Raw genomic sequence first — 12,584 nt, 5'->3', positions numbered from 1 at the left:
GAACCATGAGATCACAACCTGAGCCGAAGTCAGACGCTTAACCGACTGAGCCACCCAGGCGCCCCCCTCTTAACAGTTCCCCTCCTCAACCTCTCTTCCCCTTTCTTCATGGTATCCATTTCTTTAAGAAACTGGGTTGTCATGTCAAATTTTCCACATTCTCAGTTTGACTGATTGCAACCTTGTAGTATCACTTTTTTTTTAATTTTAATCACCTGTTGCTCATCACAAGTGCAGTTCTTAATCCCCATCACCTATTTCACCCATCCCCCCACCCACCTCTTCTCTGGTACCCTTCAGTTCTCTATAGTTGAGTCTGTTTCTTAGTTTCTCTCTCTCTTTTTCCCTTAGCTTGTTTGTTTTGTTTTTTAAATTCCACGTAGGAGTGTAATCATATAGTATTTGTCTTTGTCTTATTGACTTACTTCAGTTAGCATTATACTCTCTAGCTCCATCCAAGTCATTGCAAATGGCAAGATTTCATTCATTTTTATGGCTGAATAATATTCCATTATATATATATATACACACACACATACATATGTATATATATATATATATATGTATATAAAAAGATGTGTGTGTATGTGTGTGTATATATATATATACACACACACATACATATGTACATATATATGTATATAAAAAGATGTGTGTGTGTGTGTGTGTGTGTGTATATATACATACACACACACACACACACACACACACACCTATCCATTCATCACTTGATGGATATTTGAGCTGCCTCTATATCTTGCCTATTGTGAATAATGCTGCTATAAATATTGAGGTACACGTATCCCTTTGAATTAGTGTTTTTGTATTCTTTGAGTAAATACCCAGTAGTGTGATTGCTGGGCCGTAGAGTAGCTCTATTTTTAACTTTTTTGAGGAAACTCCATACTGTTTTCCACTGTTGCTGCACCAGTCTGCATTCCCACCAACAAAGCAAGAGGATTCCTTTTTCTCCATATCCTCACCAACGCTTGTTGTTTCTCATGTTTTTGGTATTAGCCATTCTCACAGGTGTGAGGTGATATCTCATAGTAGTTTTGATTTGCATTTCTCTGATGATTAGTGATGATGAGCATCTTTTCATGTGTCTGTTGGCCATCTCTATGTTTTCTTTGGAAAAATGTCTTTTCATGTCTTCTGCCCATTTTTTGATTGGATTGTTTGGGTTTAGGGTATTGAGCTCTATGAGTTCTTTATATATTTTGGATACTAACCCTTCATCAGATAGGTCATTTGCAAATATCTTTTCCCATTCTATAGGTTGCCTTTTTAGTTTTGTTGATTGTTTCCTTCTCTGTGCAGGAGTTTTTTGTTTTGATATAGCCCAATAGTTTATTTTTGCTTTTGTTTCCTTTGCCTCTGGGGACCTATCTAGAAAAAGGTTGGTGTAGCCAGTGTCAGAGAAATTACTGCCAGTGCTCAATCTAGGATTTTTATGGTTTCAGTTCTCACATCTAGATCTTTAATCTGTTTTGAATTTATTTTTGCTATGTTGTAAAAAGGTGGTCCAATTTCATTCTTTTGTGTGTTTGCTGTTCAATTTTCCCAGCACCGTTTGTTGAAGGGCCTTTTTCCTGTTGGATATTCTTTCTTGCTTTGTTGAAGATTAATTGACCATATACTTAAGGGTTTATTTCTGGGTTTTCTACTGTGTTTGTTGATTTATGTGTCTATTTTTATGCCAATACATACTGTTTTGATTACTAAAGCTTTGTAATATACCTTGAAGTCTGGAATTGTGATTCCTCCAGCTTTGGTTTTCTTTTTCAAGATTGCTTTGGTTATTCTGGGTCTTTTATGGTTCCATTCATATTTTAGAATTGTTTGTTCTAGTTCTGTGAAAAATGCTCTTGGTATTTTGATAGAGATTGTATTAAAGGTGTAGATTGCTTTGGGTAGTATAGACATTTTAGCAATATTTGTTCTTCCAATCCATGAACCTGGAATGTCTTTGCCTTTCTTTGTGTTGTCTTCAGTTTCTTTCATCATTGTTTTATAGTTTTCAGAGTACAGATCTTTCACCTCTTTGGTTAGGTTTATTCCTAGGTATCTTATTATTTTGGGTACAATTGTAAATGGGATTGACATCTTAATCTCTCTGCTGTTTCCTTATTGGTGTGTAGAAATACAACCAATACGTTCATTATGTATCCTGTGACTTTACTGAATTTGTTTATCAGTTCTAGCAATTTTTTGGTGGAGTCTTTTGGGTTTTCTGTATAAAGTGTCCTGTCATCTGAAAATAGTGAAAGTTATACTTCTTCCTTGTGATTTGGTTGCCTTTTATTTCTTTTTGTTGTCTGATTGCTGTGGTTAGGACCTGCAGCACTCTGTTGAATAAAAGTGGTGAGAGTGAGGGGTGCCTGGGTGGCTCAGTTGGTTAAGCTTTCAACTCTTGGTTTTGGCTCAGGTCATGATCTCATAGTTCATGAGTTCAATCCCTGCATCTGTCTCTCTGCTGGCAGCACAGAGCCTGCCTGGCATGCTCTGTCTCCCTCTCACTGTCCCTTCCCTGCTTGCATTCTCTCTCTCTCAAAAACGAATGAACTTAAAAAAAAGAAAGGTAAAGTGATGAGAATGGACATCCTTGTCTTGTTTCTGACCTTAGTGGAAAAGCTCTCAGTTTTTTCTCATTAAAGATGTTAGCTGTGGGTTTTTCATCAATGGCCTTTGTTATGTTGAGGTATTTAAACTTACTTTGTTATGTTGAGGTATGTAAACTTACTTTGTTGAGGGTTTTTATCATGAATGGATGTTGTACTTTGTCAGATGCTTTTTCTGTGTCTGTTGAAATGAACATATGTTTCTTATCCTTTCTCTTATTGACACATCACATTGTATCACATTGATTTGTGAATATTGAACCACCCAACAACCCAGGAATAAGTTCACTTGATCATGGTGAATGATTTTTTTAGTGTATTGTAGAATTCAGTTTGCTAGTATTGTGCTGAGGATTTTTACATCTATGTCCATCAGAGATTTGAACTATAGTTCTCTTTTTTTGTGGTGTCTTTATCTGACTTGGGTATCTGGGTAATGCTGGCCTCAGAACAAATGTGGAAGTTTTCCTTTTCTATATTTTGGAATGGTTTGAAAAGGATAGGTATTAATTCTTCAAATGTTTGGTAGAATTGACATGTGAGGCCATCTGGCCCTGGACTTTTATTTCTTGGAGTTTTTTGATTACTGACTTAATTTCTTTGCTGATAATCACTGTGTTCAAATATTTCCATTTTTAACAGTTTCAGTTTTGGTAATTTATATATGTTGATGAGTTTATCCATTTCTTCTAGGTTGTCCAGTTTGTTGGCTTAAATAGTTTTTCATAATAATCTGTTATAGCTGTTTGTATTTCTGTAGTGTTTGTTATTTCTTCTCTCTCATTTGTGATTTTATTTGGGTCTTTTCTCTTTTTTTTCTTGATAATTCTGGCTAGAAGTTTATCAGGTTTTTTTTGTTTTGTTTTTGTTTTCCCCCAAGGAAGCAGTTCCTTGTTTTATTGATCTGTTGTATTGTGGGGTTTTTTTGTTTGTTTTTATATCATTTATTCTTGCTCTTATCATTATGATTTCCTTCCTTCTGCTGGTTTTAGGTTTTGTTTGTTCTTTTTCTAGCTTCTTTAGGTGTAAGGTTAGGTTATTTGAGATTTTTCTTATTTCTTGCAGTAGGCCTGTATTGCTAGACACTTCCCTCTTAGAACCAATTTTGCTGCATTGCAAAGGCTTTGAACCCTTGTATTTTCATTTTCATTTGTTTCCATGCACTTTTTAATTTCATATTTTATTTCCTGGTTGACCCATTCATTGTTTGGTAGCATGTTATTTACCTCCATGTGTCTGTGGTCTTTCCAGATTTTGTCTTGTGGTTGATTCCTAGTTTCCTAGTGTTGTGGTCAGAAAAGATGCATGGTATAACTTCAGTCTTTTTTAATTTGTTGAGGCTTGTTTTGTGGCCTACTATATGATCTGTTCTGCAGAATGTTCTATGTGCACTTGAAAAGAACGTGTATTCTACTGTTTTAGGATAGAATGTTCTGAATAATCTGTCTGGTCCAGACAAGCAAATCAATTGTTTTCTTGATGATTTTCTGTTTAGATGATCTGTCCATTGATGTAAGTGGGGTGTTAAAGTCCCCTACTATCGTTGCATGATTACTGATTAGTTCCCTTATGTTTGTTAATAACTATTTTATGTATATGGGTGCTTCCATTTTGGGTGCATAAATATTTACAATTGTCCTATCTTGTTGGATTATTCCCTTTATTATATAGTGTCCTTCTTCGTCTCTTGTTACAGTCTTTGTTTTAAAGTCTATTTTGTCCAATATTAGCACTGCTACTCCAGCTTTCTTTTATCATCCATTTGCATGATAGATGGTTCTCCATCCCCTCACTTTGAATCTGCAGGTGTTGTTAAGTCTAGAATTATTCTCTTATAAGCAGCATATAGATGGGTCTTGTTTTTTTAATTCATGCTGTTATCCTGTGTCTTTTGATTGGAGCATTTAGTACATTTACACTCAAAGTAATTATAGGTACATATTTATTACCATTTTCTTACTTGTTTTGTGGTTGTTTCTGCAGATTTTCTCTGATCTTTTCTTTCATGATTTGTTGGCTTTCTTTAGTGATATATTTGGATTTCTTTGTCTTTACTCTGCATATCTATTAGTTTGGTTTTTTTTTTTTTTTTAGTTTATTTACTTTGCAAGACAGAGGGAGGGAAAATTCCTAGCAGGCTCCATACTGTCAATGTGGAGCCTGATGCAGAACTCAACCCACAAACCATGAGATTATGACCTGAGCTGAAATCAAGAATTGGACACTTAACAAAGTGTGCCACCCAGACACCCCAGTTTGTAGTTTATGATTTCTGGTTATCATTAAGTTTGTATATAATGTCTTCTGCATATAGCAGTTTATATTAAGCTGGTAGTGAAGTTTGAACCCATTCTTCTGTCTTCCCCATGTTTTATGTATATGGTATCGTATTTTATATCCTTTTATTTTGTGAATTCCTTGACTCGTTTTTTACAGAAATCTTCATTTTTACTGCTTCTGTGTTTCCTACCTTCATATTGTCACTTTTGGTCTTTCTTTTCCACTCAAAGAGTCCCCTTTAATATATCTTGCTGGGAAGGTTTAGTGGTCATGAACTCCTTTCAGTGTCTGGGAAACTTTATTTCTCCTATTCTTAACATTTTTTAATATATTTATTTTTGAGAGAGAGAGAGAGAGCGCACAAGCTGGGAAGGGGCAGAGAGAGAGGGAGACAGAGGATCTGACATGGGCTCCACGCTGTCAGCACAGATCATAATGTGGGGCTTCAACTCACGAACCACGAGATCACCACCTGTGCCGAAATAACGGTTGGACACTTAACCAACTCAGCCACCCAGGCACCCCTCTCCTTGTATTCTGAACGATAGCCTTGCTGGATTGAGTATTCTTGGCTACAGGTTTTTCCCATTCAGCACTTTGAATATATCATGGCACTCCCTTCTGGCTTGGATAGTTTCTGCTGAAAAATTCTGATAGCCTTATCGGGTTTCTTTTGTATTGTAACTGTCTTCTTTTGTCTTGCTGTTTTTAATGGTTTTTCTTTATCACTATTTTTTTCCATTTTAATTACAATGTGTCTTGGTGTGGAAATTCTTTGGTGATTTTGTTGAGGGATCTCAGTTCCTCCTGATGTGGATATGTGTTTCCTTCCCCAGATTAGGGAAGTTTTCAGCTATCATTTCTTCAGATAAATTCTCTGCCCCTTTTTCTCTCTTCTACTTCTGGGACTCCTATAATATGAATGTTACTATGTTTGATGGAGTCACTGCATTCCCTACATCTATTTTCGTTTTGCATAAGCATAATTATTTTTTCTTTCTTTTGTTCAGTTTGATTACTCTCCATTACTTTGTCTTCTAGGTCATTAATTCATTCCTCTGCTTCTTCCATCCTGTTCTTTCCTTCAGGCCTGTCTTTCATTTCTTTTTTTGAGCCCTTTATCTCTGGTGTGTTATTCCCTTTCTCTGTGGTAATGGTCTCACTGATGTCCTCCACTCTTTTCTCAAATCCAGTGAGTATTATGGTCATTACTTTAAATTCTCCATCAGACATGTTACTTATATCTGTTTTGCTTAGATCTCTGGCCATGTTCTTGCCCTGTTCTTTCATTTGGGACAGATTCCTCTGTCTTCTCATTTTGTCTAAGTCTCTCTGCCTGTTTCTCTGTATTAGGAAAGTCAGCTGTGTGTCCTTTTCTTAAGGGTAATGGTTTTATGAAGAGGTCCATAAATGCTGCTTCTCTGGGACACAATCTGAGATGAGGCAACTAACCTCCCCACTGTATGTCCCAGGCGCTCTTCAGATTGTTGTTTCCACGCTGTATGTCCACAGGCTGTTCGCCTGTCTTCTCTCCAGCAGCCTCAATATCCTCTGAGGTCTCCCACAGCCAAGCACACTGACCTTTAAAAATCCAGGCCTTAAGCCCCACTGGTTGTAAGAACTCATGAAATTCGAGCCCACTCACCTTCCAAGCCAGTTGCTTGTGGGGACTCATTTATCCTGTGCTCCTTCCTGAGTGCTAGTCTGCCTCTCATCCTTCTCCCTGATTACAGCTCCCTCCCTACCACAGAGGCCACAAATCCATTTCTCTCCCAAACTGTGTCTTCACCCTTCCTACCTTCTTCAGTCTGCCTCTTTTCTACCTTTACTTGTGATTTGTTCTGCTAGTCTTCAGGTTGATTTCTGGGGTATTTAGGATGATCTGAGAGTTACCCAGTTGTACTTATTGGACGAGGCGAACCTAGGGTCCTCCTACTCCATCACCATCTTCCCCTTGTGGTATCATTTTACATATTTCTCTGTCTTCTATGTTTCTGAAAACTATTATTTTCTAGAGGCGTATGTGCAGCTTTTTGGTTTTTGTTTTTTGGGGCAAGAATGCTTCCTAAGTGGTAATTGAATCGTATATCAAGTCTGGTCATTCCTCTTTGGGGAATGTGCCAAAAGTCATCATTGTGTTCACATGTTAGCAGCCTGATCCATCCCTTTTTAAAAAATTTTTAAGTAGGCTCCACACCCAGTGTGGAGCCCAGCATGGGGCTTGAACTCACAGCCCTGAGATCAGGACCTGAGTTGAGATCAAGGTCGGATGCTTAACCGACTGAGCCACTCAGGTGCCTCCTGATCCATCCATTTTAAAGTCTCCCATGAGCCTTTCTTAATAGTTTCAGCATTCCATTTATTGGATCCATTACTTTATTCAGAAGTAAAGCTTTTTAAACACATATATTCTGTGGAATTAAGAAAGAAATATTTTGGTTTTATAAAGTTTAGAATTGAGATAGAACTTAATTTTCTTTATGGTAAGAAATCTTTTTTCTCCAGCCCCCTTGATCTATAGTCTTGGAGAAGATTACCTTGCTGAACTTATGTGAGAGGGAGCCCATTCTGTCCTTTTAGCAGAGCTCTGATAGGAAGCTGGTCCTTGTATTGAACCATATTCTGCCTCCTGGCAACCTACACCTGTTCTAATCCAGCCTTTCAGAACAACTTGAAATTCTCACTTCTCCTTCTACAGGATAAATCTGAAAAAAATGTGCATACTTCCTTTTAATATATATATGTCCAGTCTAGATACACCCAGATGTTTCAACTCTCCTCAGGAAAATAATTTTCAGACCATCATCTAAGTTGATCTCCTCAGGATGCTATGTGTGTATGTGTGTGGTATTTTGAAAGAAGGGAATTTATTCAGTATACTTTGTCTTAAGATGAGTTTTGCTACAAAAAGCTAGAGGAAGGCAGAAAGGAAGAACTAAGCCAGACAGTGACCTTGTCAATCTTTCTATGTCATGTGCCTCTTTGTGAATCTGATGCTGTAGGTTTTCTCCCCAGAAAATTTATCCATAAAAGTTTGCCTGTTACACGTGTTCATAGACCTTTACACACACATCAAAGTGCACTTAGATCTCATTAGAAGATTCAAGGCTTTTATGTCCTCTTTCAACTTTGCATAGTTGTATTTTGGCTATGTGTGTGGGTATAGTATACATGATGAAGGATTGGGGGATAGAAGTGAAGGAGGGCAGTAATTTGGGGGATTTCTGTCTCAGTAGCTCTTTTATATACCGTTGCTTCTCTGTCTCCCCATTCCCTGTTCCTGCTTGTCCTCCCCCTTTCCCCAGATGCAGTACTCCCCGTAAGAGAAAGAGGTCATGTATCCTTCCTTCACTTTACTCTTTTCACCGAGGCTATGTTTCTTCAAGTCTGTGATTCTTACTGCTTTTACAGTAATTACTAATTAAATCTCAGAGAAAACAATACAAGAGGATAACATTTTATTTGAGTGCTTTAAATATGTGTCAACACATAACGGATCTTTTAGAAATGGTGGGGGAGCTTTCTGGTTAGTTCTATTGAACGTGCATGTATGTGTGTGTGATCAAGTTCATATATGAATTCACTGTAATAGTATCAGCCAATAAGACACTTACTCTTTTCATTTGTTACTACAGATGTGGTGAAAGGTGAAAAGATTCTTCCAGTATTTGATGAGCCACCAAATCCAACCAATGTTGAAGAGACTTTAAAGAGAATTAAAGAAAATGATGTTCGTCTTGTTGAAGTCAATTTGAATAATATAAAGGTAGGTATGCTAAGCAACTAATAAAATTTTTAATTGCTTTGAGTCAGCTGTAGGATGAGAGTTTGGGCAGTTTTGATATAGTGTAATTCTTTCTACTTAAAGGTAAAGTTTTTGGTCCTAACAGTATGCTTAGATTCCTAGAGCTTAAGGTGTAATATTTTTCTGACTTGCTTTTTAAAGAGTAGCATGTAAACCTGTAAACCCTACAGACTGTCAGCATAAATCTCTCTGGCTCTCAAAGTAAAAAGAGTTTTTTAGTCTTTTGGGTTCTTTTTTTTTTTTTTTTTTTAATCAGGTTTCTTGAGGTATAATTGATATATAGTGAAACTCTCGCTATTTCATGTACAGGTCCAGTGAGTTTGACAAATGCATAAGTTGTAAGATCACCACCACCACAGATGTAGAACATGTTACTCCCCTTTGTCATCATTTTCTGCCCCCAGCTCTAGCCCCTGACAGCAACTGATATGTTTTCTTTCCCTATCATTTTGCCTTCTCCAGAATGCATTACAAATGAAATCATATAGTATGTAGTCTTTTGAGTCTGGCTTCTTTCACTTAGCATAATGCATTTGAGATTCATCTCTGTGGTTGGATGTATCAGTTTGTTGAGCAGTATTCTGTTGTGTGGATGTGCTGCAGTTTGTTTATCCATTCACCAGTTGATAGACCTGTGGATTCTCTCTGGTTTGGGATGATTATAATAAAGCCATTAAACACATAATGAACATGCAAACATGTTTTCATTTCTCTTGAGTAGACACCTAGAAGTAGGCTTTCTGGGATCTTACTGAGTTGTTAAAAATGTAGCTCTTCCTTGGAGTAAAGGAGAAATGAGGTAGGAGGGCCTAGGGATAATTAAATTTATGAAGAGTAAATTCAAATTATCTCTAGAGTAATGGTCATTGTATAAGAGCTACATTAAGAATTCCTTTTTATTTTATTATTTTTTTAATTCCTCATTTTATGTCTTTTGAGGGCTGTGGGAGCATCTGGTAATTATAAGAAGCTAGAGAATAAGACCTTTCTGTTCCTTTAGCAGCTGTTCCTTCCTCTGAGCAAAAGAAGGAAAGCCTTGGAAAAAGCTAACATTTCTAGTTGATCACTAATTTTAATTAAAAAAAAAAAAATCCTCACATTCTAAATCAACAGTAATGGTCAAAAAATAACCAGGCTACAGGGAATTGTAGTCTTGGTACTAAAGGGAGAAATTAGTGCCTTCTAGAAGTCTATCTTTCCACATTTCAGGTAGTGTAAGATTAATCTCACTTAATGCCTTGTAGCTTAAACTAAGTGACCTCTTTCTCTCTCTGTAGAAGAGTGGATCCATTTTGAATACTAAGGTGTTGACTTCCTATAATCCAAATAGTTGAGTGTAGAATAATGGACATTTCTTTAAATGCTAGAGAAATAATGATATATACTCTGCTCTAGATCAACAGTTTGAGCAGATGTACCATAAGAGAGAAATCACATAGATATGAAGGAGGCTGTTTGTTTTCATTTGTAGACTAAATGCTATGTGTATATAATTTGAGTACATTTAACTTAAAAAAAAAAGTACAAATATATTTAATTAATAGACTGAATTTCTTGAAAACTAAAATGTAATATTTCACATATTGTCTTTCAAGAATATCCCAATTCCAACTCTAAAAGATTTTGCAAAAGCTTTGGAAACCAACACACATGTGAAATATTTCAGTCTTGCAGCCACCCGGAGCAATGACCCTGTTGCTGCTGTAAGTAAGCTACTATTGATAATATTGAAATGATGGCTATATACAAGCGTATGTTACAGAGATGGCTAAACTGATTTTATGAACATGACGTACTCTTTTTTCAGTTGATATTTAGCTATTAAGCAGTACATAATCTATTTTATGGGTTTGTTCCTGTATTTCTTTTCTTTTTTTTTAAATAATTTGATTTATTTAATTTCATTTTTTATTTTTTAAAGTTTACATCCAAATTAGTTAGCATATGGTGCAACAGTGATTTCAGGAATAGACTCCTTAGTGCCCCTTATCCATTTAGCCCATCCCCCCGTTTCACAACTCCTCCAGTGACCCTCAGTTTATTCTCCATATTTATGAGTCTCTTTTTTGTCCCCCTCCCTGTTTTTGTATTATTTTTGTTTCCCTTCCATTATGTTCATCTGTTTTGTCTCTTAAAGTCCTCATATGAGTGAAGTCATATGATTTTTGTCATTCTCTAATTTCACTTAGCATAGTACCCTCCAGTTCCATCCACGTAGTTGCAAATGGCAAGATTTCATTCTTTTTGATTGCCGGTAACACTCCAAAGAAAATGTGGTATCTTCTTTATCCATTCATCCATCGATGGACATTTGGGCTCTTTCCATACTTTGGCTATTGTTGATAGTGCTGCTATAAACATGGGGGTGCATGTGTCCCTTTGAAACAGCACACCTGTATCCCGTGGATAAATGCCTAGTAGTGCAATTGCTGGGTCGTAGGGTAGTTGTATTTTTAGTTTTTTGAGGAACCTCCATACTGTTTTCCAGAGTGGCTGCACCAGCTTGCATTCCCACCTGTATTTCTTTTCTATAATTTTTCAATTTTATTTTATTTTTTATTCTTAGAGTGTAAACAGGCAAGTGGGGGGGAGAGAGAGAGAAAGAGAGAGAATCTTAAGCAGGCTCCATGCTCAGTACAGAGCCCAACATGGTGCTCCATCCCACAACCCTGGGATCATGACCTGAGCTGAAATCAAGAGTCAGATGCTCAACCAACTAAGTCACCCAGCCGCCCCAATTTTCTATAATTTTTAAAAACATAAATGAAGTCATGCAGTATATGCTGTTTTGCAACTTAATTTTTCACTCAACAGTATATCTTAGAGATCTTTTCATATCACTGCATAAAGTTCTAGACCTTTCTTTTGACATCTGCAGAGGATTTCATTCATGGATCTACAGTGTTGGATTTCATCAACTGCTTTCAATGTGTCTATTGAGATGATCATGTGGTTTTTGTCCTTTACTCTGTTAATCTGGTATATTATATTGATGAACTTTTGCATATTAAATCAACCTTGCATTCCTGGGTTAAGGTATGAACCTTTTTCTTCACTTGGCTTTGAGGCCATCACTCCCTTTGATTGTCCTCCCTCCTCATTGAACATCCCTTCTCTGGTCCCTATGCTGGTTGCTCCTTATCTCCCCAACGTCTAAGGATTGGAATGACCCAGGGCTCAATCCTGGGCCCTTTTCTTTTCTCTGTCTACACTCACTTTCTAGTTGATGTCACTCTGTTTCTTTGCTGTGTATTTTCTATATATGCTGCTGACTTCCAGTGTTATTATGCCCTGTTGGTGCCTCTGTCCTGAACTCCATACTCCTGTCCACCTACTTACTTAACAGCTTGCTTGGATGTCTAACAGACATCCTAAATAGTCCCAAACCGAACTCCTGACTTCCCTCCCACACATGCTCCTTTCCCACTCATTCCTGTCTCACTAAATGACAACTTCACTCTTTCATTTGCTTAAGACAGAAAGAAATGGAGTCATCCTTGACTTCCCTTTCTCACCACCTTAAATGTATATCCAGCCTTGTCTTCAAAATATTCCAGAATCCAACTACTTCTCACCCCTTTCTCAACTACCACCTTGGTCAGTCTTAGCCACCATCTTCTCTCACCTGGATTATTGCAGTAGTCTCCTCACTGAGCTGCCCACATCCATCTTTCCCATCTCAAAGCCAGCTTTTTTATGTAGTGTCAAAAGTGAAATAGATACCTGTCCCAAGTTCTGTCTGCCCCCTCTTGCCTGTTGTTTTAACTTGACTTTAAGTTCTGCTTATCTGTGAGCTTTTCTGGCCTTCTGCCTTAGGCATCCCTTCTGGTCTCTGCCGTGAAAAGCAATCCACAATTTATCCTCCTTTGGTGACACAG

At 37.2% G+C, this 12,584-nt stretch overlaps 1 protein-coding gene across 1 annotated transcript in view; it reads left to right on the top strand.

Annotated features, from left to right (window-relative positions):
- The window catches only part of TMOD3 (tropomodulin 3), an 81,186-nt gene that overhangs the window by 60,328 nt on the left and 8,274 nt on the right, over nt 1-12,584 (top strand). Inside the window, exons 6-7 of the mRNA XM_019442110.2 lie at nt 8,537-8,667; nt 10,302-10,409. Of these exons, the coding sequence (XP_019297655.1) occupies nt 8,537-8,667; nt 10,302-10,409 (239 nt within the window). The remainder of the gene's footprint in view (nt 1-8,536; nt 8,668-10,301; nt 10,410-12,584) is intronic.

Source organism: Panthera pardus, unplaced genomic scaffold (assembly GCF_024362965.1).
Source record: "Panthera pardus isolate Hobbes unplaced genomic scaffold, ASM2436296v1 HiC_scaffold_24, whole genome shotgun sequence".
Taxonomy (NCBI): Eukaryota; Metazoa; Chordata; class Mammalia; order Carnivora; family Felidae; genus Panthera; species Panthera pardus.
This window is presented reverse-complemented; position numbering and strand designations above follow the sequence as displayed.